The sequence below is a fragment of the Lepidochelys kempii genome, chromosome 7 (genome assembly GCF_965140285.1).
Source record: "Lepidochelys kempii isolate rLepKem1 chromosome 7, rLepKem1.hap1, whole genome shotgun sequence".
NCBI classification, from domain to species: domain Eukaryota; kingdom Metazoa; phylum Chordata; order Testudines; family Cheloniidae; genus Lepidochelys; species Lepidochelys kempii.
Window position 1 is genome coordinate 67,980,736 of NC_136386.1, and position 27,388 is coordinate 68,008,123.

At 39.8% G+C, this 27,388-nt stretch overlaps 1 protein-coding gene across 3 annotated transcripts in view; it reads left to right on the forward strand.

Moving 5' to 3' along the window:
- Positions 1-27,098, forward strand: part of RET (ret proto-oncogene) — a 128,827-nt gene extending 101,729 nt beyond the window's left edge. For all 3 annotated transcript variants that reach the window (XM_073353250.2, XM_073353251.2, XM_073353249.2), the window contains exons 13-20: positions 4,801-4,908; positions 7,672-7,886; positions 8,027-8,149; positions 13,892-13,962; positions 16,684-16,821; positions 19,761-19,860; positions 21,631-21,778; positions 23,697-27,098. In XM_073353250.2, coding sequence (XP_073209351.1) covers positions 4,801-4,908; positions 7,672-7,886; positions 8,027-8,149; positions 13,892-13,962; positions 16,684-16,821; positions 19,761-19,860; positions 21,631-21,778; positions 23,697-23,854 — 1,061 coding nt within the window. In that variant the 3' untranslated portion in view covers positions 23,855-27,098. The remainder of the gene's footprint in view (positions 1-4,800; positions 4,909-7,671; positions 7,887-8,026; positions 8,150-13,891; positions 13,963-16,683; positions 16,822-19,760; positions 19,861-21,630; positions 21,779-23,696) is intronic.
- Positions 27,099-27,388: the final 290 nt, after the last annotated feature.

A 27,388-nucleotide genomic window follows, 5' to 3' on the forward strand; every position in this document is an offset into this window, starting at 1 on the left:
TGTAAAGCACTTTGTATGCACAGGGTGAGATTTTGGAAAGCTTTCAGCCTTGCTCTAATTATGCTACTATTAAAGTCCATGGAAAAACTCTCATTTGAAGTCAGTGGAAGCAAAGCTAAGCTAGCACTTTTGAAAACCTCACCTGAAAAGCCCTACATAAGTGTTAAGAATTATTAATTTAAGACTATTGTTTTGTCCAGTTGAGTTTTAAATGTACAGAAACTGAGGATACAGAGTTGGAAGAAGACCTACACTAGACAAACTCTGGTTGATAAGAAGGGGGCGTCTGTATCCACCTATCTCTGCCTATTGTATTTTCTTTCATTAAGGAAACTGACCCATATGTCCTTCTTTTCAAACCCAGCTATACCTACCTTTCTCCTACATCTTTAAAAGGAGAGCAAAGTAATGAAATAATGAGTTGTCACTTTCTGTAGACCAGACTAAGTACCACCATATTCCCCAAGTGAAGATAGTGGTAGGCTTTGGTTTATGCCACCTTTCGCACCTAATGGCTACATCATCTGGACCATATCAGTGAGATGGGAGGCCTTGGTCACAGGTCAAAGAAGGCAAATGGAGGCCTTTAGATCACATAAGGCCCCACAGAACCTAGGACTGACCCTGTTGTTTTGACAGAAGGTTAATTTCAACTGCATTGTCCTGAAGGATGATGTAGAAATGAAAAGAACAGAGAGAAATAACCCTGCTTTGTGATAGAATCTGATAATACTTTATAATGGTGTGTTGTCCCTATATACCAAGGAGATAAGCACCCTAGGAATATGAAAGACACAAAAAAAGTATTCAGAAATGTTTCTGGGTGGAGGTTTCTTTCTTTTGGAGGGGAGCAAGCACTGGCTGGATGACCTTAGTCGTTAATTGCTGCTGTGAATAAGAAAACACAATTATAATAGAATAATGGGCTTCTTATTAGCATTTTCATTATGTGCAAGCTTAAAAAAAAGTCCATCATCCTCTTACTGAGTGCAAGGAAATTGCATATTATATCAATTTACCAATGAAATAAATGAGTTATGAAATGCATGTCTACATTTATAAAAAGACTTCCTTATAATGAGGGTTCAATGGAAATGAAATCAAAGACAGAGCATGCAGACGGAGCCCTGGAACTTAGTCTTGCAGAGACACAGATGAGTATAGCTCTACATGTAACACTAAAATAACCTTTTACATGGTATTATAAATGGAATATCCATAATTTTTACAGCGTGCCAACTTTATTTATACATTTACAAGTACTTGTGACTTTTTGGCAGGTTTTACATCAATAATATGAGCTAAAAATTCTGAAATATGCTGTTAAAAAGTGACATTCTTAGTTCCAGTTGACTTACCATTTGACTTTCCCTAGCTATTATCTGGAGCAGAATTGATAGCAGCAGGAGTAAGCCTTTATTTTAAGCACCCTCCTCTAATAAATTCATATGGCATTTATAGTAATAGCACAAACTCTAATGAATTCCTTTTGCAATGCATATTTCTCTCTCAGATAGCTCCCCCAAATGTTCCATGAGACCTGGATGCTGGAAAACATTTGCCCATTACTTGGGTAAACATTTGTGTGTTGCTGTTGTTTTTACTTTGTTAACAAATAGAAATGAAAATAAAACCATAACAAAAAATCACTACCCCAGAGTTTTCTCTAAAAAGTTTTCTGCAGGCAGACAGCCAAGGGATAGTATAACTGAATCAGTACCCATCCTCTGCTCTTTAAAGTCATTAAAAAGATTCCTGTTGGCTTCTGTGGATATTGGATCAGGCACAATATAAATGAGAACATATCCAGGGTCAAATTCATCCTAGTGCAAAGAACAAAGCTGTTTGTGCCTTTTAATCTCCGGGTTGGGACACTGGCAGAGCAGATGTGTAGAGAAGCCTCCAGCTCACAGCAGCACCTCGAAGAACCAGTCATGGTCTAGGACTCCATTGTGCCTGGCTCTGTACAAACACAAAACAATAACATAGACCTTGCCCCCAAAAGCATACAATTTAAGATGGATACAGTCAGGCAGATGGGGGAGTACAAAGAAACAATGATACCATATTAAAATGTTATTATCAGGGCAAACTATTAGCAAACACATATTTTAATTGGGTGTTAAAATAAATAGTATAGACTGTCTTTTGGGTTTAGTATGCCATGTAAAATATATTATGTGTTAGGGTTCAATGTAGATTATTAATGAGAGGACCGATAACCAAGACTCAATCAGTTTATTAATCAAAGATTATTAGTGAAAGATTAATCATCCTGCCACAGAATGGCAAATACATTATCGATCCAGGCAAGCAGTCCTGCAGCCCAATCCATTCGAAATATCATTCAGAAATTCATGCCTTTATATATGATACGTGTTCACAAAAAAGGGACAAACAAATTCTGTTCTCTTGACCTATTGACCATTGGAGTTCCCTTCATGGCATCCCAACTTATATAATTGATAAGCAAAAGACATCTGTGCAACAAGTTGTTATCTTCCCAATCACAGAAGACATCTTTAATAACAAATACTCCCTTTTTTGATTTCCTGGACATTTTCTAAGGGTCATTGGATCAGAGCAAGAGGTCTTACACAATCCATCACTTGACAACACACCGAGATCTAGCCTGAGTACAAAACATGTTGGTTCATCTACAAAGGATCATGGCAGTTCGGTTCATCTGCTAACAAATGGAATACCAAATGTTCGGCAGTATGATATATTCACAGAGACCAAAGTTTGAACTTGGTTTCTATGAGCCTCTGGTAACAGTGATTGTTTATTTATCAGCCTCCTAATAAAAATATTGGCTGTAAAAGCAACTGTCAAAGCCCTTTGTGTCAAGGAGATTCAGGATGGACAGCACACAGAATTTTCTTGCTGAAATCTAGTGTTAGGGCCATAGAATTTCGGGGAGCCCAAATGTGTTCAAAGAGGAAGACAGGAGGCCCTGCAAAAACAAAAGACTGGGGGAGCCTCTAAAAGCCATATACTATCCTGGATGTGCACAGTTTTCCCACAAACATCAGCAAAGAAGTCTGGATAGGTATCTTCTATTGATGTCAATACAAACTCTCTACCCAGCTCCAAGTTTAGAATTCTGGATATGTACTGCAAGATTAACAAGAATAGAAGGGCATTTTATCTTTAATTAAATATTTGGGGGAAAGAGGGTTGAGGTGAGCCATGGATGTTTCTGTAAGCTTGGTTTGAACAAGGGAAGCTCTGGTCAAGAGAAGTGCTTGGCTTATGTAGCCTCCCAAAGCTCAGACCACCCTCATTGGGTTCATCACATAAATTAGCTTTAGGCCTACTGGAGATCTCCTGCTATATCAGGTGCTGGGCCCTCTAAATCTTGTCTACTGTATGTAGCGTGGAAAAGGGATGCAGTAATTTCAATGTAGTTATATGGCACAAAAGGCTCTGGGTTTGATTCTTCAGTGCCTTGCAGCTTATCTAGTCAATTACACCAGTGCAGAGTGGGTATAAAAATGCTACCTAGTTAGATGGCAGTGCTGTACTCTCACCTGGCTTTAGAGTTGGACAGTAACTGATTTTGTGGTTCAACGGCAGTTCCCAAAATTTGCAAACAAAATTCAGTGAATTGAAAAAAAATTATTTTGCATTGAACAAAACATTTTGTCTGACCTGAAACATGCTGTTTCGGATATTTTGAAAAGGCTAGATTTACAAAACAGGGGGAGGGGGTCATGTCACCCATCTCCTTTGTAGCTTTTAGCCCAGTAGTAGAGCACTCACAAGACACTGGTTCAATAGCACCCTCTGCCTAATGTGGAGAACGTGGTCCTCCCACATTGCAGGAAAGTACATTAGTCATTGGGCTATGGGATATTCTGGTGTGAGGATCTTTCAATATCTCCTATTGAAGCTATTCCACTTTGGATGAAATACTTGAATAGTCACTGGGAAAGAGAAGAGCGTGTGTGAGAATGACTCTATAGCCTGCTGGTTAGGGCTGAGAGGTGGGAGACCCAAGTTCAAATACCCCTCTGCCTGATATGGAGAATGGGAATGCTAACCACTGCACTAAAATTTATAAAGAGGGCCCATGATGACGTCCAGTTCCTCCTGCTGTTTTGTGAATGACATCTAAGTCCTGAAAATATATTTTTTTGGCCAAAACTATTAGGCAAATTTGTCAAATTCCTGAATAGTTTGGGGTCATCCAAAACTGCATTTTTCAGTGAGTTAAACCACTAGCTGAAAAATTTCACCCATCTCTACTTGGCAAAGATGTGAATGACTGAACATCAGTGAAGACTAAGGCCCTGTCTCTTCTCTGAAAACTGTTACAAAGCTGATAGCACTTGAAGCTTTTCATCTCCATGCTCATTTCAAGAGCATTCTGAAATTCTTGTTCTTAGATTGTACCTGTTTTATACTACAGTGATTAGTCCCCTGCAAGTACCTAAAATAAGTCAAAGTCTGCCCCGAGCCACAGATGGCTCATCAGGCTAACACACGTCAGTTTCCATAGCCAACAGTACACAAGGGAGTGATGTGACTAGCATCATGCTGACTTCCTTTCACAGCCCTAACACTATGGATCAGGTGCCCATTTTGCTGCTGGGTGAATTATCCTTCAGTATGAGATGGAGCGAGAAGTGAATCCATGACCTCTGGAATTGCAGTTGAGCACCTTGATCACTTGGCCAGTGCATCTCAATACCTCAAATAGGTAGCAGTATGCTAATTTACAGCTTAGTCTATAGGTGGTGCGTTCCTTTTGCAGTGTTTTATTAACCAGATGTCTGGTTTTGATGCCTTCTATAGAAAACGCTTCCCAGAGTGAGCTGCGAGATCTGCTCTCAGAGTTCAACCTCTTGAAACAGGTCAACCACCCTCATGTCATCAAACTGTATGGAGCATGCAGTCAGGATGGTAAGTGTCCGCAGCTAGTTAGTAAGAGAAAAACAAAGAATGGATCTAGCCTGGGGTTGGAGCACTATTTAAAATGCAAAACACTTTTATAAATTTGCCTTTGGTTAAAAATGGTGATGTTAAGAATGAGTGAGAGAAGTAGAAATACTAATTTCAGATAAACTAGCCATAGATTTTATGGATACCACCTATATAGTCAGAGACAAACATGTTTTGATTCTAAAGCTATTTTAAAATATTTCCTGGCCAGTTTCTTTTTCTGCCTCTATTTTTTGACACTAACTTGGTTCTCAGTGAACCTCTTCTAATTTGGCGACTGGATTTTCCATATGATTATTATTTTGTATTCTAGTAGCACCTAAAGGCCCAAGTCAGGGATTGGGGCACCATTTTGCCAGGTGCTGTGTGAACAAGTAGTTAAGGGACAAGCCACTACCTAACCCCTGACTAGGTTGCTAGTTAGTTTCGCTTTCAGTTTTTCTGCCCCAGAGTTTTTCTTCACTAGCATGATTCTGTTGTGTGGTGCTTACTTGAATGCTTACCTTTGTCAAAAACTGGTTTCACTGAAGTGTACACTGTACTTAGCTGCAAATACATGGGGGAAATAATTTTCAAAAGATGTATTATAAACAGCCAATGGGGCAAACTTTCAGTGCAGTTCATGGGGATTTATCTAAACAATTCCCATTAATGTTAAATGGAGTTGCATGGCAACATCTTCTGCCATAAAATATCTGCTGTAAGTTGAACTTTCAGTTGTTATGGAGTGTGAGTGATTTACATGGCCACAAATTCTTAAGGCTCAGTCCTGCATCCCCAGAACTCCTGATGATGTAATTGTTTGTTCTGGGGGCACGTAGAATTCAGGATTATGCATCTGGGAGACGCAGTGAGATTTAAAAAAAAAATCAGGATTTTTTTTTATGAACCTTGCGGAGGGGATAAAATCATTGTGCTGTGAACTGTTTCTGAGTCGAACGCTTCTCATAAATATGAAGGTAATTCATTAATGCATAGGTGTGGGAAGGCTTTGATACAGCTGACAAATGTACTCAGCATTGTAGCACAGAGTGGATATTATTCATGTGGGTGGTGGGGAGGAGAAGCTTGCTAATGGATTGAAGTGTGTTAGGATTTTTGTTGAGAACCTATACTTGAGTGCTTTGAAAATGAAGTGCTTGAGGGAGAAGATGCTTTGTAAGCTAAATATTATACACTCCAGAAAGTAATTGTGATTTTTTTAAAAATCAAGTTTCTTAATCAATTCCTTATACAGGCTTGATTTTCAGCTAGGTTTAAAAGAAAATTAAAAGGTGAAAGCTAAGGAGCTCTATTCATTAGGCCAGTATTTCTTCATCAGTGTGAATCTGGAGTCATTCTAGTGACTTCAGTGGATTTATTCTGAATTGAAACTCAGATGAATGAGAAGAACAGATTTTGATCCAACACCTTTGTGCAGCTGCTTATTGCATGAATGGATTGTATTCTATTTGCTTTCTTGAATCCTCCTGACCTAATTAAGGTTTTATCTTCTTGCAGTCAATGAGACTATTCATCTGCGTCAGGCACGCAAGATCTGGCCTGGTATTTGGTATAACATTGTGTGTGCATGACTCCATCAATAGAACCAAAAGAGCATTAAATAAGCATGTCACTAGCCATACACATGAATTTACAGCTAATGATAAAAAATACCATATGTACTGCAAAACCTACACAAAATGAGGCAAATCAAAATGAGGCAAATCATGGAGAATTTGAGTTTTGCCATTGACTTCAGTGGGACCAGGATTTCACCCCACAAATTTAAGATGGCATGTGTCATGCACTGGATTAAATTTTTTTTCCAATCTATTGTTTAATAATTGTTGCCGGCACACCAAAATTTGGTGTGTGGCTAGACAGAATAAAAACTAGCTCAGTCTAATTCTATATATAGATATCACAAATATTTTTTGTTCAATGAAACCTTTTTCCTTGTAAACATGCTCCCCATATCCAAGCAAAGACACTGTTTAAGGCTTTGTGCCATAATGCCTACAAAACAACCTGACAACAGAGAGGCATCTGGTGGGCTGAGACCACTGCCTGCCATGCTGACCAGTACTTTCTTATTGTTTCCCTAAAAACAGGCACTGCTTGGGTATGTAGAGAGCCCTACAGGGTACACACCGTACGGTTCTGACATGAAAACACAAGGCTAGCATAGAAACTGTTTCGCAACTTTAGCTTTGGTAGGTGCCCTTTATAGCTCTGAGCAATTATGTACATGAGTAACTGGGATTGTAGCATGAGCGAATTCCCATAGGACATTCACTTAAGTGCATGTTTGCAAGATTCTGAATCTTTCCCATGCCATCAGACATTGCTAGGGCATGAAGAAGGCTCTGCCACCCTTGTCTATAATACTGTTTGCTGGAATCGCTACTTATTGTTTTTCTATAATTTAACTTTTTTACAAGGATAGCTTGTTGGCCTCTCTCTCAAATGCCAACCTAAGGGACCAGTGGACTGCTTTTCATGTGTTCCCTGACTGGCTTTGATGGCCCTATTGGGAGCTAAAATCCCCACCAGCATAGCTCTTAGGGTTATTTGAAAGCACACATCATTCTACCACATCAAGTTGCAGTGCCCAGGGAAGGATGTTTACAGGATTGGGGCCTGTAATTGTTACAAACCAGTCCGTGATGTTAACTAGAAAAATCTTTTGCAAAGTAAAGCAGAACAACCTGACTGATTTGTATTTTTCTTTCTTTTCCTCAGGACCTTTGTATTTAATTGTGGAATATGCAAAGTATGGTTCCTTGCGCAGTTTTCTCAGGGAAAGTCGGAAAGTAGGACCTAGCTATGTGGGCAGTGATGCCAACAGAAATTCAAGCTACTTGGACAACCCAGATGAGAGAGCCTTAACAATGGGAGATCTGATCTCATTTGCATGGCAGATATCTCGGGGGATGCAGTACCTGGCAGAAATGAAGGTACAGTGCTACACCAGTGTACTGACCATATCTCTCTGATAGACATAAATATATCTGGAGATATATATATATATATATAAATATATCATGCATCTTACCCCATAAGAATAATAACCATGATTGTTGGTTTATTTTAAAAGCTTGTTCATCGTGATTTAGCAGCTAGAAATGTATTGGTGGCAGAAGGACGCAAAATGAAGATTTCTGATTTTGGCTTGTCCCGAGATGTTTATGAAGAAGATTCCTATGTCAAGAGAAGCAAGGTACAGTGCATGTTAAAACCAGGGCTGGAATCCTTGCTTAATCAAGGGAATGGGTTTACACTGAAGCACTTGAACACAGGAAAATAAATACAACAGCTAATTCTGATAAGGAAATAGGGAACAAAAAGTAAAGTTTAAACAAAAACAATTAATTTCATCATTGGGGCCACTATAAGTCACTAGACTACACTATTTACCGGTATATCATCAGCAGAAAACATTAATTCCAGTCTGCTCTTTCTTCTGCCTATGTGCAATAATCTTTGTATTTTACTCTAATGACCCATCAACACAACATCTACAACCCAGTCACAGGATATGGTGACAATATAGATTCAGTAGGACCACCTGTGTCCTTGTAAGTAAGTTAAAACCCTGGACTATTTTTGGAAAGCATGTATCCATGCATCTTATAACCACGATTTCTCCTGTGTTTGTGTTATAGCTATCGTATGGGCAGGGGCCTTAAAAATAATGGGTGATCTATCAATAATAAAGACAAATATATTCAAATATAATCCTATTTCCTTTCAAGTATTTTTCAGGTCGTAATTTTTTTATAGCTGTTAGTATGTAAGTTACTTAGGGTACAAAATCTAGGGCCTCATCTTGCTACTTTATATAAAAAAGCCATTAATATCGCTCTCCCTCTCTTTTCATAACTGCCAAGCTCACAAAACAAGGGATTGAAGAAAAAGTCGGCAGAAAGAGCTGGAAATCATTTAAATCAGAACTAGTTCTGTCTGAAAACTTCATACTTGGAATCTAAATCCAGATCCTAGTTTCATGAATGCTTCTACTATAGCTATGATAATCTGAACCAAAACCCAGCTCCAAACAGCTCTGAAATATACAAGGTTCAAAATCCAGATACAAATGCCAGAGCTTGGGCCCATCTCTGCTATAGATAGTAGAGATACTCATCTGCCAGTTTGGAATGCCTTTCTTTAAAGCAATTATATTTTTCCTGTTACAGTATATTATTATCAGCTGTCTAGAAATAGTTCTGTCTGCTCACAGTGCTCATTGCAGAACCCAGCATATGGTTACATTTAATCTGTAGGATTGTGCAAAGGAAATGTGATGGAAAGCCTCTCCTGTGGTGTTAGGAGAACTCCTCTCATTGTTTAGCCATATCATGGCTTTCCCTAAAAAGAACTATTATGATAACTCAAGATTGTGAAATAAGTTCAGACTTGTCATTATTTATTATCATAGCAGATATCGTCATAACGCACTGAGCTGAATTCTGCCAATAGCCTGTATGCATGCAACTCTTACTGAAATCAGTGGGCCTTTTGCATGTCAATGAGGCCAGTATCATAGAATCATAGAATATCAGGGTTGGAAGGGACCTCAGTAGGTCATCTAGTCCAACCCCCTGCTCGAAAGCAGGACCCATCCCCAATTAAATCATCCCAGCCAGGGCTTTGTCAAGCCTGACCTTAAAAACTTCTAAGGAAGGAGATTCCACCACCTCCCTAGGCAACGCATTCCAGTGTTTCACCACCCTCCTAGTGAAAAAGTTTTTCCTAATATCCAACCTAAACCTCCCCCACTGCAACTTGAGACCATTACTCCTTGTCCTGTCCTCTTCCACCATTGAGAATAGTCTAGAACCATCCTCTCTGGAACCACCTCTCAGGTAGTTGAAAGCAGCTATCAAATCCCCCCTCATTCTTCTCTTCCACAGACTAAACAATCTCAGTTCCCTCAGCCTCTCCTCATAAGTCATGTGTTCCAGACCCCTAATCATTTTTGTTGCCCTTCGCTGGACTCTTTCCAATTTATCCACGTCCTTCTTGTAGTGTGGGGCCCAAAACTGGACACAGTACTCCAGATGAGGCCTCACCAATGTCGAATAGAGGGGGACGATCACGTCCCTCGATCTGCTCGCTATGCCCCTACTTATACATCCCAAAATGCCATTGGCCTTCTTGGCAACCAGGGCACACTGCTGACTCATATCCAGCTTCTCGTCCACTGTCACCCCTAGGTCCTTTTCCGCAGAACTGCCGCCTAGCCATTTGGTCCCTAGTCTGTAGCTGTGCATTGGGTTCTTCCGTCCTAAGTGCAGGACCCTGCACTTATCCTTATTGAACCTCATCAGATTTCTTTTGGCCCAATCCTCCAATTTGTCTAGGTCCCTCTGTATCCTATCCCTGCCCTCCAGCATATCTACCACTCCTCCCAGTTTAGTATCATCTGCAAATTTGCTGAGAGTGCAATCCACACCATCCTCCAGATCATTTATGAAGATATTGAACAAAACCGGCCCCAGGACCGACCCCTGGGGCACTCCACTTGACACCGGCTGCCAACTAGACATGGAGCCATTGATCACTACCCGTTGAGCTCGACAATCTAGCCAACTTTCTACCCACCTTATAGTGCATTCATCCAGCCCATACTTCCTTAACTTGCTGACAAGAATACTGTGGGAGACCGTGTCAAAAGCTTTGCTAAAGTCAAGATACAATACATCCACTGCTTTCCCTTCATCCACAGAACCAGTAACCTCATCACAGAAGGCGATTAGATTAGTCAGGCATGACCTTCCCTTGGTGAATCCATGCTGACTGTTCCTGATCACTTTCCTCTCATGTAAGTGCTTCAGGATTGATTCTTTGAGGACCTGCTCCATGATTTTTCGGGGACTGAAGTGAGGCTGACTGGCCTGTAGTTCCCAGGATCCTCCTCCTTCCCTTTTTTAAAGATTGGCACTACATTAGCCTTTTTCCAGTCTTCCGGGACTTCCCCCGTTCGCCACGAGTTTTCAAAGATAATGGCCAATGGCTCTGCAGTCACAGCCGCCAGTTCCTTTAGCACTCTCGGATGCAACTCGTCTGGCCCCATGGACTTGTGCACGTCCAGCTTTTCTAAATAGTCCCTAACCACCTCTTTCTCCACAGAGGGCTGGCCATCTATTCCCCATGTTGTGATGCCCAGCGCAGCAGTCTGGGAGCTGACCTTGTTCGTGAAGACAGAGGCAAAAAAAGCATTGAGTACATTAGCTTTTTCCACATCCTCTGTCACTAGGTTGCCTCCCTCATTCATTAAGGGGCCCACACTTTCCTTGGCTTTCTTCTTGTTGCCAACATACCTGAAGAAACCCTTCTTGTTACTCTTAACATCTCTCGCTAGCTGCAGCTCCAGGTGCGATTTGGCCCTCCTAATTTCATTCCTACATGCCCGAGCAATATTTTTATACTCTTCCCTGGTCATATGTCCAACCTTCCACTTCTTGTAAGCTTCTTTTTTATGCTTAAGATCCGCTAGGATTTCACCGTTAAGCCAAGCTGGTCGCCTGCCATATTTACTATTCTTTCGACACATCGGGATGGTTTGTCCCTGTAACCTCAACAGGGATTCCTTGAAATACAGCCAGCTCTCCTGGACTCCTTTCCCCTTCGTGTTAGTCCCCCGGGGGATCCTACCCATCCATTCCCTGAAGGAGTCGAAGTCTGCTTTCCTGAAGTCCAGGGTCCGTATCTTGCTGCTTACCTTTCTTCCCTGTGTCAGGATCCTGAACTCAACCAACTCATGGTCACTGCCTCCCAGATTCCCGTCCACTTTTGCTTCCCCTACTAATTCTTCCCGGTTTGTGAGCAGCAGGTCAAGAAAAGCTCCCCTCCAGTTGGCTCCTCTAGCACTTGCACCAGGAAATTGTCCCCTACGCTTTCCAAAAACTTCCTGGATTGTCTATGCACCGCTGTATTGCTCTCCCAGCAGATATCAGGAAAATTAAAGTCACCCATGAGAACCAGGGCATGCGATCTAGTAGCTTCCGCGAGCTGCCGGAAGAAAGCCTCATCCCCCTGGTCCGGTGGTCTATAGCAGACTCCCACCACTACATCACTCCTGTTGCTCACACTTCTAAACTTAATCCAGAGACACTCGGGTTTTTCTGCAGTTTCGTACCGGAGCTCTGAGCAGTCATACTGCTCCCTTACATACAGTGCTACTCCCCCACCTTTTCTGCCCTGCCTGTCCTTCCTGAACAGTTTATAACCATCCATGACAGTACTCCAGTCATGTGAGTTATCCCACCAAGTCTCTGTTATTCCAATCACGTCATAATTCCTTGACATCATCAGGACCTCCAGTTCTCCCTGCTTGTTTCCAAGGCTTTGTGCATTCGTATATAAGCACTCGAGATAACCTGCTGATCGCCCCTCATTCTCAGTATGAGGCAGGAGCCCTCCCCTCACAGACATTCCTGCCTGTGCTTCCTCCCGGTATCCCGCTTTCCCACTTACCTCAGGGCTTTGGTCTCCTTCCCCCGGTGAACCTAGTTTAAAGCCCTCCTCACTAGGTTAGCCAGCCTGCTCGCAAAGATGCTCTTCCCTCTCTTCGTAAGGTGGAGCCCGTCTCTGCCCAGCACTCCTCCTTCATGGAACACCATCCCATGGTCAAAGTATCCTAGCTCAGTTTGTGAACTTCAGTCATACTATTTTATGTTGACCATTCAGTCTTCTGTGCTACTGCTTCAGTTCCCTGTGGGGGTTAGTGTGAAAGTGCTGTCAGCACGAATTCACGCACATGGAGAATTTCAAATATTGGCTTCCACAAATACTGTGACTTTTTGATGTTTGTTTTCCAGTACAATTCCAGCCAATAATGCTCGATTGCATGATGTTTTCAGGAGGCAAATACAAAAGTGACCATGGACAAAGACAATTTAAAATATAACTAGATAGCATATTAGGAAAGACTGTGCAATATGCACTCAGTTCTATTATGTATGCTTTACACTGAAGGAATGCTAGCTCTTTGTACCTATTTCTCTGCAAAAAGTATTTGAGAACAATTTATTCTAATATATAGATTTTCCCCCATAAAATTAACAGATACTGATATAGCCCTCCTCACCATAGTATCTCGAGTGCATATTCAATTTTCCAACACAAACAATTGTTTGCTGTCAAAAATAACTTGGGTAGAGAGGGAGCAGGAGGAAAGAATGGGAGAAAGAATGAAATATATCCAGAAATTTTTTCCAAATACATGTGCATTGCCTGAAAATTTATGAAAATACAAATCACTGTAGATGTTGTGAAGCATCCTGGAAATCACGTTGACATTTTGCACAGCCATAATCTTTGTGAATAGCTGGTATAGATCTGAGATTTTACCATGTGAATTTCAGCATGCAGAAGGCAGCGGTTTGCACAGCTTGTTAAGCAGCCATTGAACAAGTGTAACTGCCTGAGTGAAACCTGAGTTCAGAAGCCAAAGCTGTCCTAAACCTGAATTTTGAACTTGCGAATCAGCATACATTTTTCATTTGGGATGGATCTTACTCCTATAGCTTCATTCTCCATCTCCTTTTGCACCTGCACAACCCCCACTAGGCTCTGAAAGTGTATCTCATGGATGGCAAGCAATTCATGTTGATAAGTAAAGGTTTAGTGTGATAGGAGGGGTCTGTGGCCTGAGTTTGCCATGTAATATGTCTGAAAATCACCGTTAATTGAGTGCATGTCCTTTCAAAACTGGGTCCTCCTAAGTAGGTTAGGTTAGAATGAATTGTAAAGTTCAGTGGTGATTAAAGAGAGGTTATAGCTGTGCCCCCTAACCTATACTGTTCCCTTTTATTTGATGAAATGTCACTTCAGTCATTCCACTGAAGCGTATCAGAGAGGCACAGTGCAGTGTAAATAATCTTATTGTGAAAGCAAACGCACCAACATTAAATTTACCCTTCTAATTTAGTAATTTTGCTGCTGTTTTTTCTCTTAGGGTCGAATACCTGTTAAATGGATGGCAATCGAATCCCTATTTGATCATATCTATACAACACAAAGTGATGTGTAAGTCTAAATTGTGATGTGTCTTACAATTTATATGTCTGTTGTATACAGTTTAACAAAGAACACGGTAACATATTTAACAGCCACAGCTTTTAAGTTGGAAGATAACAAAAATCAGAGAGCCCAGATGACTCAGTCTCTTAGTAATGGTGGGATAAATATGGAACTTTAAAATTGTAGGTGACCCATTAAATTAAATTAAAACCTAAATAATGAGTGACTGTATGGTGTTCCAATCTGATTGTCCTTCGGTGGCCTGTGTGGAATGAGATTTGATGGTCTCAGCCCCGTTCTTAGTGTGCACACCACAGAACCCACTCTTGTTGGCAGATCCAGCAAAAAGACTAAGGATTTAGAGCCTGAGTCGCCTCCCATTGAAACCGGTGACAAAACTCCAAATGACTTCAATGGGAATAGGATCAGACTCTTAATGAGCAACCAAGTTGCAGCCACATGATGCACATACATGTGCCGGTTGTTAGAGAGTGATTGCATGGGCAGATTTGCTTTCCACTTCCCTTCTCACGTGACTACTTCCTTCCTCATCCAGGCCAGTAGAGCGGCAGGAGAGGAGCGAGTGCCGGGCTAGGGAGACCTCGGGGGAATAGGCTGGGCAAGGGCAGGGCTTCAGGGTAGAGCATGGGTGGGGCCTCAGGGTAGAGTGTGGCTGGTGCCCCGGTCTGAGCCTTGGTGGGCCTCCCCACTTCTAGGGAGCTTCGTTTCCAGCGCTCGAAAGGCGCATCTCCAAAGGGAGGTGAACAGCACTGCATCTGCAGCATTTGCACCCCCTGCAGGGCCAGCCTTATTTGGGGAGGCTTAGTCTCCTGCAGCCTCTTATAAACAGCCCCCATGCTCCAAACTATGACTCCAACAGTGTAACGCTGAAGAATTAAAGGGTTACTTTATTGGAAAATTGATTTTTAAAAATTGACATGTTCACAAATATAATCTACAAATATTCAATGCTGTTTGGGGTGATGCAGTTATGGTTTTAGTGACCATCTAATACTATACTTAAAATCCATTCCAGAATGCTGGATTTTCCTCATAAATTCTATATCTCTTTTTTTCCAGCTGCTTCCTTTTAAGACCCTTGTATATAGTCAGTAGTTGGCAGTGATCTAGCAGTCGTATAAGTTGCCAGCTTCTGTAATTTCTTTTTTCCAACCGTGCTGCAAAAACCCTTGCTTTTTATGTTGGAACCTAGACACACATTGTACCGGTGCCAGCCCACAGTCTTCCTGTCCCCCTCTCTCTGATGGCATTTTTATTCATCCACAAAGACCGTAAAATGGAAAATATTCTCCCCCCCCATACACACTTAGTTAATTTTCATTATGTTTACAAAACTAAGGTACAATATCCTAACATACAAATCTGACAAACAGCTGCAGCTAATTGAGAAATTACTAACATGCTACACCCTCTTACAGAGCCCCCAAAAAATTCACTTAAACAATCTTAAAAATAAAAACCCACAATGCCACACACTTTTTCTGGATTATTTACAGGTCAAATTATAACCTAATGGGCTGCACGGAATGATTGGCTCAATAAAGGGCATGAGGAAGAATAAAAGACTTAATCAAGTGCAATGGAACGTTATAAATATGCATTAGCTTTGAGGAAGATATAGACTGGTTAAAAATGAACTTACAGAATATCAGCAGGAAAAAGCTGTTTGAAAGTTTCATGTAAGGCTGTGTGAGACTAGCAGTTGCTTTTTTTTTTTTTTTCCCCTGTGCACAGCCATTTTGGAGCTGAATATGTCCTGGCCTGGGAATGCCATTTCTCTTGTTTAAAATAAAAATAACTTAAAGAACTACAAGGAGACAAGCGAAGCCCAGTCAGGAGGAGAGCAATTTCTGTGACTAAAATTTTGAGGTGGGATTTTCAAGGGAACCTCAGGGAATTAGGCACCTGACTTTCATTGACTTTCAGTGGACTTTAGGGCCCTAATTCCTCTAGGTCTCTTTTTAAAGGTGGAGCTCTTGCATAAAAATCAGACGGCAAAAGTGAATGTTTATTACACTTTGTATATAACTCTATTCTCAGAGGTATCCCATCAAACCTGAGTGGAAAAATGCACTGTTGCCTGCTTTCCTTCACCCCGCATTGTGAACACTGAAATCTTGGAGGGTTTGAAATGGGGTTCTGGATTAGATTTTGGTTGCTCAAGCCTCTCTCTCTGAAAGAGGGCTTCCACTCAAGAAAGGAACCTTTTTTTTGGCCTTTGAGTCAAGGCCTTTCTACTAGAGCTGGTCCGAAAGTGGATAGAAAAATTGACTCAATTTTTTTCCCTTTTTTAAAAAAAAAATCAAAATGTCACCATTTTTTTTTTTTGTGCATTTCAAATTTCCAAATAGAATTGACCAGTGCTGCTTTCTGTATTCGGCCAAGAACAAAATTAAGGCCCTGATTCATTAAACGAGCACAAATAAGCCTATTAAAATAAAGGGGGTCATTTAGGTAAAATTAGACACCTGCATGCAAAGAAGGATGGATTTGTGGTTGATGCCTTGGTCTGTCTTTTCTATTTAGAATGTAATAGATGGGGGCAGGGATTGTGTCTTACTATTTGTTCATACAACACCTAGCATAATGGAAACTTGATCTTGGAACCTTTAAGTGCTACTGTACTATTTGCTGGATAGGGGCCATGTTAAGCTCTTAAATCCCAGCAATTCAAGTGAATGTTTCCTTCCTTCCTTCCTTTTTCAGCTGGTCATTTGGAGTTCTGTTGTGGGAGATTGTAACCCTGGGAGGTAACCCTTATCCTGGAATTGCTCCTGAAAGACTCTTTAACCTCCTGAAAACCGGCTATAGAATGGAGAGACCTGAAAACTGCAGTGAAGAAATGTAAGTATTTCTTGCTTTGTTTGGATTAATAGAAATATCCTTGAACAAAGGGAGGAAACAGTGTAAATAACAGCCATCTCCAGCATGACTTTTAGAGAAGTCTGAGAACAATCTAATAAAAGTAAAGAACTCTGACATCATAAAGTGGCAGAAAGGTGGGGTGACAATCTGTGTTAAATGTGCACAGAAAGAAATGCAGTCCCCAAGTGCCTGCAGCTATTGCCAAAATACCTACTGAAAATTGGATAAAGTACTCATCAGGCTAATGAAAAAGTGTCAGTTAAATATTCGGAACATGTGGCTGGGGAGGGGAAATGCATCTAACATAGTGATGATTGACCTCTTCAAGATGTGTTGAAGCACATCCAAATACTGGGAACCCACTTTCCTGAAAATAAGGTGGTTATTTTAATATCTGTGCCCCATCTATTCCCTGAAAATGGTTTGTAAGCTGTCTAACTTTTCTGGTAGTGCATAGAACCCTGAAGAGAAGATACCTTCACTCAGAAATCAATACCTCTATAACACAAACATTTTGTGAGTGAGTGAGTCATTTCAGTTTATCTGTGACTGTAAGACAGTTCATATGTTATTAACTGACTTATTTACAAAAGGCAATTAACCAGGAAAATCTCAATGAGAGAGAAATATCTCATCACCCTGGATATTCCCTGGTGTCCAAAAATGAAACACATAGAGCTTGAAATATGTTAATCAGCCCTTATTAAGGCATATTCACATATTCAAATGAGACAGCATTGTTTCATTTGAATTTTGGAGAACAAGAACGAGATCCCTTCACGTGTTTCTGAATGACCTTGCCCACGTGGTAAATAGTACAGCCATTTTTTTCCGTGCATCACATATATAGAGATACCACGGAGACACTGTTGAACTTAGATCTGTTCAGAAATTCATAGATCTCAAGTCCAGACTTGCCCCAGCAAAATTAAATATTTTAAATTTTCACCTGTCTTCCCTTCCTCAAGCATTCACTTCAAAGGTCCCCTTTCCCACCCCCAATTATGTTCCATTGTTTATACTTTTTTGAGTTATTCCTGTTGCGTAAGTTTGCGGGGGAGGAAGGGTTGATGGCTTTATTGTTGTTGTCACTCTTAGATGGACAACCTGGGTAGATGTTTATCTTAGGACATTAAAGACTGCATTAAGATGAACCACTTAAGACCCTTTTTTCTATGCCTGCTCCAAATGATCCAGTCTAGCAATGAGGGGGTGATGCATAACCATACCCTTTTTTTTATATAGGTATGCAAACTTTTCTGATGCAGTTCACTCCATCTTTCATATAATAAATCCCAAAAAAGTGAGATTAGAAGAATCTTATTTAGGTTGTAAAGTCAAGTGCTAAAAAGTTAGGAAATGCCAGATTTATGGTTTCCTGGGCAGCCTTAATTCAGCCAGCCTATGCACATGTGTTTTTGAGACAGTCTTTAATGACATGATCACATAGTATCATAATGCATATGCCCAAGGGGGAGGGTGTGAATTAAGGTTGTACAGCCAATCATATATCTGGCATTTTTTAACTTTCAAGTGCTTGAATTTGCAACCTAAACAGCATTCTTATAATTTAGGGTTCTTTAATATAATTTCAAAGGGTTTTTTTGTTGTTTTGTGTTTGTTTTTAAGGAAAAAAGTAAAACCACTTTCTTCTGTGAACAGCTGAGCACGATCAGGGTTTGAATCCTGAACCATCAGCACTGCAGCAGAAGTCATTTAAGCTATAGATCTAACTACGTTGTCTGGGTAGGCTGCTGAGTCCAGAAAGAGTGGTCATGTGGGAACTCAGCCTGGCCCAGTTCATTTTTTCTTTCTCTTCCCTTCTGGGAGCTGGGGGAGCTTCTGCCCTATTTGGTGTCCGAGTGGCCCATTCTTCCCTCTGCGGTCCAGGTGCTGGATCAAGAGGAGGGAAGCCCAGTCTAGGTTTTTCTCCTCCCCGCAACTACGGCTGCTCCCAGCTATTCCCAGAACAATATGGTGGTGCTGCTGATTTGGTGGCAGTGGAGCTTGGCCTTAGAATATTCATGTGTTCAGTTATTATTTTAGCAGGCTGCCAACATTTTCCTGAGGAAGGAGAGCAGGAGAAAGGAAATTATTTTGAAAGCTTATATCTCAGCAAAAGCTGAATGGAATTTCATACAACAAAGAGAAAAGTACTTCTGTAGCCAGAGGAACTTTCCCCTGCCAAATACCAAAGGCAAACAATGGAGATGTGAAAGTTTCTCAAAGGAAAGGTTGCAAGAATCTTGTAGGTGGGACGTGTTAGGCAGCATAAACATTGGTGTCACTATCAACTCCCCCTGTACTGGTTGTTTTGTTATTCTTCCAGGTGACCAACCGAGAAAACAGAAGTCATAGGAGAAGTGTAAGGGTGTCAGCAGGGAGGTGTGATTACCAGCGTAAGTAGGCACTCGCCATACCTCAGCTCAAACTAGTGTGTTAAAAATAGCCGTGTGGAGGTTGCGGCACTGAAGCTGGGCAGGCTTGGGGTTGAGGGGCTAGCCCACGCCACCACCAGTGCCACAAAGTTCACGCTGCCTTTTTTAGAACAAGAGCTCGAGTTGAGCGAGGGCGAGAGTCTACCCACGCTGGGAATCCCACCTTCCAGCAGCAGTGTAGACTTATTCTTTGACACCAATTTTGCAAAGAGATCCACATGCCTGAGCCTTTAATTACACGCAGCATCTCCTGGGAATAAAGGTTCACTCCTGTGACTCTCAGTGCAGTATTAGGGCCTCGTCCCATGGAGAAATTGTTTAGCTACATAAATAAGAAAAAGGAAAGATTGAGATATTTCTTTGAGTGGCATTCACAAAAGTGTCCAGATCACTGTACTGTATGTAGATTTATTTGAGCAGAAAGGAAAACCAAACCATTTGTGAATGCAGGAGCTTATTATGTGTTACTTTGGTTCATAGGTATAACTTGATGCTGCGATGCTGGAAACAGGAACCAGATAAGAGGCCAACCTTTGCTGACATCAGCAAAGAACTGGAGAAAATGATGGTGAAGAGTAGGGTAAGTCTGCTGCAAGCTGAGTTTTGCACAGTTAATGAAAACTAGTAGGGAATGTTAACAATCCAAAGAGCTTGGGTGTAGCACAGGGAAATAAGTTTCTGATAAGAAAAGTTCTGATTTTGATCAGGATTAAAGGCATCCAAAAACCTTATTTCCTCCAGATGGCAGAAAGCTTTCCAAAAGCAGTTCCATCTTTTTTTTGTATGGTGATTTTGAAGATTTCAGACCTAGAAATGTTGTGTGCTTGATTATTTTACCACTTAGTTTCCTTAGTAACAAATGTATTGTTGCAGAGTTAATTTTAATTTGCATTACTCAATAATTAAGCAATAGGAAGCCTCAAATTAAATGACTAAAATTTTGCAATGTATTGTGTCATTTCTGACTTGGGATGTCTTAAAGATGTAATAACAGCAACAAAATATTAAAGCGGTTTGGTTCCAAATCTGTCTACTTTAAAATGCATAATCTGTTAAGGGATTTTCTTGGGAATTCAAAGGACCTCATTGTCAGTGTGGAGCCTTTACACATCCTCATCTAGGACTTCGTCTTGCACACTGCTGAGCACTGTCATCCTGATCCAGGAGAACACCTATGCATGTGCTTAATTTAAAGCCCATGAGAATCTGCGTCAGTACCTTGCAGGATTGAGTCCCTAGTACACACTGCAAATATATGTCCACCTCAGTGGACATTTTCCAGTATTCATACTTGTACGTGCACTTATTTGATACAGCTTAGGCATGGATGTTCTGTCAGTGCAAATGGAAGATTTTCATGGAAAAATCCAGTGATCTGTGTGTGCTGGAAAAGGGCATGTGTAGCTGAATGAGCACACATAAGAGTACATGTGCACACAGAAGTACAGGCTGGTGACTAAAAATAAGTGTATGTATGTACTTATATATTTATAAAATCCCTGTTTTACAAAAACATTAGAAATCTCCAGCAATAGTTACTCTCTAGGTAATGCTCCTCTGTTACAAATCCAGCAGAGGGAGAACATATGAACTAGCCCATTCTGGGCTTGGGCATGTGTTCCTGGGCACAGATTAAGAAGTGAACAGAAGGGAGCCATTATGCTCCTATAGGAAAATTAAAAAATCAAAGTTAAATCAATGGTGGTGAAAGGCAAAGTAAGAGCAAAGTTTTATTTTTTGAGGTTCCAAAAGGCTATTACAAGAGCAATATATTGAACTAAAAGTAGATTTCCAACCCCAAAAGTTGTCTGCTTTGTATGCCGTATATAGACAGAATATCTGGGATAATCCAGTGACTGGACAGTAACACTGAACTGGGCAGTGTTGTCTGAAATGGTTATCATAGTTAAAAACAAAACCACCAGCATCCTGAGTGCAGAACTGTGGGCCAAATGCTGCGAAATGGCGAGAACACCTTCCAGGCATTGTTAAGCACCCTGTCCTCCCATTGAATCGTAGGCTTAAAGGAAAGCTGAAGTTAAAGCATATCTATCATATATAGATTTTTGAGTGTTGTGTTGACTCGTTGGCAAGCAGCATTCAACAGGAGAAGCACTAACTGAGCATGTTTCTATTGAACCATGTCTAGTGTTTCTGCAAACAAGTGCATTGCCAAGGACACCACTCTTGCAGAAAACAGGACATTAAGCAGCTGGTATTCTCTATAGAAGGGCCCACTTTGAGTTTGCAGTTGCCCAGTTTAGGGAGCCCAGAAATTTGTTAGGAACTGTAACTGAGGAATGACTTTGTTGCTTATTGTAACCTAGCCTTTTATTTATTTATTTGGTAGGACTACTTAGATCTTGCAGCTTCCACACCTGCTGACTCCTTACTTTATGATGACGGGCTCTCAGAAGAGGAGACACCACTCGTGGACTGTAATAATGCTCCCCTCCCTCGAACCCTTCCCTCCACATGGATTGAAAACAAACTCTATGGTAGAATTTCACATGCATTTACTAGATTCTAGCAACACACACACAAAGTGAATTTTTTCTTCTGCACTATCTTCAGACTCTGTAACCCCATTAGAGTGTTTCTTGTGTGAATGAAGCCAATCAAAATTTGCTTGGAAAGCTTTTTTTATTTGTAAATGTCAAACTTTGCATCAGGATTATACTTTAGGCGTCTTGCAGCTGTGTTTAAAAAAAGATTAAAAAAGGATGTGAAAATAAGTAAAATCACCATATATATCTATATCTATATATCATATGATAAAGAGAAATAAATAGATCAGGGAAGTACTCTCAGGGGAAATTTTAAAAGGCTAAGAACCGAATATCCAATTAAAATAGTCTTTTGTGTTGAGGGGTGGAGTTGGGAAATATGTTAGATTCTACATCTCTAATTTAAGTAATGGATTTAAAAAAAACATTTGCTAAACATTTTGCGGGGCGGGGCTCAGTTGAATAGTGAGGCCCAATTTGTTACAGTTTTAAGTTTATCCAGACGGATTTCTGAATCTCAGCTGCTGCTTGGGCAGAAATTTCTGCTTAACATGACATGGGATGGGATCAGGTTACAATTTACAGAAGACGGGAGACTGAGGGCATCTTATACAGTCTTTTGGAAATTGAATTGGTGATAGCCACTGTAAAAATACTTTTAACTGTTTTCACATCCTTTGGTTTATCATGCAAATGTCAGCACTAAGCCCTGATTGAATGATGTAGCAAGTGTTTTGAAAAGGAACATGTGCTTTCATATTGTGGTGGTGAGATGGACAGTAAAAATGGTTCTTGCCAAAACTCCTATATTTTGTTTCCTGATTAAATATTCTACATGTTTTTGGCTGTTTACTAACTTCAAAGATTTTTTTTTTCATTCTTCAAGCAGTAAAACTTTTTTAAAACCTGAAGCTTTTCCATTACTCTATGTATTTGTAATTAGTAAATATCTTTGGGTCTTTTTTTCCTCTGCTCACCAGACATGACTTTCAAAACTAGGTGCCCAAGGTTAGGTTCCTAAATACATATTTGAGATTTTAAATAAGTGGTCAGCTTTTCAAAAGGTTCCAATTCAACAGTTCCCAATGAAGTTCCCATTGCTGAATGCTTTTGAAAATCTCAGCACTTATTTAGGTGCCAAAATAGGCAACAAAATTAGGCTTCTATTTTTGAAAATGTTGGCCTTGGTATGTTTTTGCATATAGTGCTGGATCTTCAAGATGCTGAGCACTCTGGGCCCAGTCCAGCAAAATATGTAGGCATGACCTTAACTCTACATTTATGAGTAGCACACTGATGTCAGTAGGACTACTTATATGCTTAACTTTAAACCTGTATTTAAATATATAGCTGGATCAGAGCCAGAGTGCTCAGAACCTTGCAGCCCATTGTACTACTGGGAGATCATGATGGGTGATATAAGTCTCATCCTAAACCTATTGAAGCCAATGGAAAGACACCCATTAATGTCAAAGGAAATACTTTCATTGACTAGAATGGACATTGGGTCCTGCCTTAAATGGGCGTATTACTGCTTGGAGCATTGTACGTACAGCAAGAACTTCCAGTTGCAATAAATTCTCTGGCAAAGCAATTTGTAATTATGTTGTCATGAAACTATAAAATTGCAAAAAGTTGGAGGCTATCAGAAGAAAAAATAACAACTTTTATTGAATTATATGATATACACACTTTTTTTTATCAAGACAGCACTTTATTTGTTCAGGGTGTTTGCCTTCAGCAGAATTTGTGCTTTGGGGCTTTGAAACACAGTTTATATCAATTGACTGGGGACAAAAACCAGTGGTCTGGCTTAAAGTATTGAACGGAGTTTTGCCAAGGGCCTTACTGTCTGCACATGAAGTTATGGTTCTTCAGTGCAGAAAAAATTATCTGTTTTCATTTTTAGGCATGTCATACCCGAACTGGCCTGAGGAGAGCCCCGTTCCACTCACAAGATTCGATGGCACTAACTCTGTGTTTTCAAGATATGCAAATGATAGTGTATATGCTAACTGGATGGTTTCACCCTCAGCGGCAAAATTTATGGACAAGTTTGATAGTTAAAAATTTCTTTGTGAAAGGTAATGGACCCGTGAGGGGAGCAAACATGCAAAGAATGGAAAGTCCATTGGCTCGTTCTTTGTACAATTAAAACTGGTTAAACCAACGTTAATTTCTCAAATGGCAAACTCTTTTTTGGTAGTTTCTCAAGTGGTTTTACGCATGATCAAGACTATAATTGATTATTTCCCCTTTCAGGAAACATATCAAACTGGATAAAAGTTGTGGTTCCAGTACTTATTTTTTAGTCCACCATTCTGCACATAGTCCAATTTGGTAACTGTTTATTGCAAATGGCTGTGCACTTCATGCTTACAATTTTTTAGGTCAGCTGTCCTGCATTACAGCTTTCTTGGGTGGGAAAATGTTTTGTACTTGAACTGCTACTTTTCTGGTTATTAACAAAAGGCCACTTGATCTAAGCATGAAGCACAAACAGTATATGTCGGGGGAAAAAACATTTGGCTCAAAATAACTGAGCTTACTGTAGAATCCAAAGTGTTACCATGATGTTGGCACTAATGAAGCCTATATTTTGGTTTCGAAGCCAACATTAAGTAACTCAGTAGGGAACTTGAGATTCAACATTTGAAGTCTTGAAAAGCTGTAAAAATGTCTTGCCTTGTCTTAATGAGAAAAGAGTTTGTTTTATTATGTTTAAACTATTCTTACCTTTAGCACAATGGAGATAAATTTGATACCAGATATGCTATATAGACTGATGTCAATCAAGAGTGCTCACCTGACACAACTTACTTTCCATCACATCTATTTTACTCATGTTACAATGTCTGTTGTACAATCATAATTCTGTTTGAGTTCAGTGTAGACTGTACAGGATATTTTGAACTAAATTAAAGCAAAGAGATTTTGTTTGCAGTCATGTTCAATGAGTTGGAGTCTTCCTCTAAGTTCAAAATCTGATTCTACAGTCCAATACACTGCTAACATAGGATATCACATTGACACCATTCCAAATAAATCTTCTGTCTTGCAAGTCACAAGTAGACAACTCTTTTACTTAGCATAGCTTATCTGATGTTTTTATCATTAGTTAGTTAATTATTCCCTACAAGCAAGAAAAAAATCACCAGATTTTGTTAAGGGTAAATTTAATTCTAATGATGTGCAACAGTATTGACATGGTATTTAGGAGAATGATCTGACTCTTATAGAGCTTATATGGAAGGGGATAAATAGGTTTGCAGTACTTTTCTGTCTTTTATTTGTAATTTAATATTGTTGAAGAGAATATTTTTTGTGTTCTAAAAATGTTGGACCATAAACCCAGACTAACATGTTGTTACATGTGTAATGGCTATTCTTAAATAATCCAATTCTACCAAAACTTGTTCCTGTCTCTTAAATTCCAGTTTAGCTGTCTTCATGTGTTTGTTTTGTGTGTCAGCACAATGTGTTTCCATTAAAGTCTGTGATTTCAGAAGTAAATGAGTCAGATTGCCAAAAACTTAACACAGGTCTTCATACATACAACGGAAGTACAGATGTAAAGCACTGTGTTAGTATTTAAACACTATTTTATAAAGGAATATTGTATTTTATTATAACTTGTTTTCAGACGAGCAGTAGCAGTGTGAATTTTTCTTTGTGTAAGCTAACTACTGCACTAGGTACTCTGTGCACAGCATAAAGATACAGACATGCATAGGAAGAGAAAATGTAATGAGTTTAGTTGTGATACAACAGTGGCCTCTCAAATGATTCTGGAGGTGTGGCACAACCCTGAATACACTGTAACAATGCACGTCAAATAAGCATAAAATAAATGAAATGGAAAATTAAACCCCCATTAAATGGGCTTTTTCTTCACTGTCACTGAGAGAGGGAAACTAGGTATAAATGCCGTAACAACATAAGGGAGGTCTACAATCAGTGACAGCTGCTGTGGTAGCTTTCAGTGTTACTCATTAAGTCTGGCCATACGCTGTTTTCCCACTGTTTCAGTTCATCAGTGAGAAATCTGAATTCTTCATTTGTCATGAGCAATCCGGAAGCATCAGGGAGATTTTTTCATCAGCGGCAGCATGTGACAGAAATTCCTGAACTAGAACAAAAGTCCCCCAGGCAGAGGTACTTTACTCCAGTTTCTAATCGGACAGAACCTGTGACAACAGTGTCATTCTAAGACAGGTGAGTGAGATGACAAGTGGTATTGAAATAACCAACTGATGGAGAAAGCATTGAGTATCATCGTATTTCAAACTCTGAGCATCATCCCCTGGTTAGTTCAGTTCACCCCTATGAAAACTGGGGTTCCCAGTCACATTTATCATTAATTTCCTTATGCACACATCTAATATAGGCGCTGTATAGAACACACAACAGCAAAAAGTAATTACATTTATGCCATAATTACATGCCGGCCCACTTTCTCAAGCAGAGCTGAATGAATGATTCACAATGAACAATTTATAATCCAACTAATTTAGCCTTCCTTATTGTTCTCAGAATACCTGTAAGAAGCAGCTTGTGACTTCCTTGCATACTTTCATTATTTAACATTTTTTATTTCCACACTGTAGGTTCATTGTGAATGGTTCATGTGGAGCATTTGATATTTGTTCTGTATTGGTTAGTTGTGGTTAAAGTCACAAGGTATTTCAATTCTCTGATTGGATGAAAACGGATGCACTTCTGGAATGAATACTCACACATGAAAATTCTAGTTTTAGTTCCCACCAATGTTCAGGACAGTAAAACTCAATTACTTCATAACTTCATAGATTTTTATTTTTAAGGCCAGAAGGGGTCTTATACAGAGGTGTGATTACATGATCTAGCAGGCTACGAAATTTCCCCCAGTTCCTCCAGTACTGAGCCCAATAACTTGTATTTCCTTGCTTTCTCTCAGAAAACTTAAAAGGAGCATGAGAAGAGCCAGCATGAACTCATTTATATATTTGAGGGAATAGTGACAGAATATTCTTCCAGCTTTACCAACATGTCAACAAAAACCACACCACATAAACATTGTACACTTGGGGTTCTGTAAGATGTGGCCAGCTGTAGAAATGGGTGAATCCAAAAGCATTTTTCTCTTTATAAACACACAAGGAAATGATTTTAATGTACATTTCTTTTCTATGTGCAAATGTTTTTCTTAGCTGTGATCCTCAAAATCCCTCATGTAAATGTATGGCAGCTGATGAAGTAGACTGCAGCCTGTCACATATTTTAGACAACTTTACAAATATGCATTCTTACCATTAAATCATGAAGGGTCCAAGATGGGCATCCTGTTTTATTCATTGTATGTGGTAAAATAAAATTAAATTGGAAATATAAAGTCTATACATACAGCTTATGGGTTTGTCCTTTTAAAAATAGTATTCAAGTGCATACAATAAGACCATTTTTGTACTAATTGCTTACTATATTTAAAATTTTAAATCAATCACATTTGAATAATACAAGCACTCAAATATTCCAAAATAGACCATTGTTTTATTTTAAAAAAAGTATATGATTTCAAAATGATCAAGCTAATTTGCCTTTTTCATTAAAAAAAAATCCCAC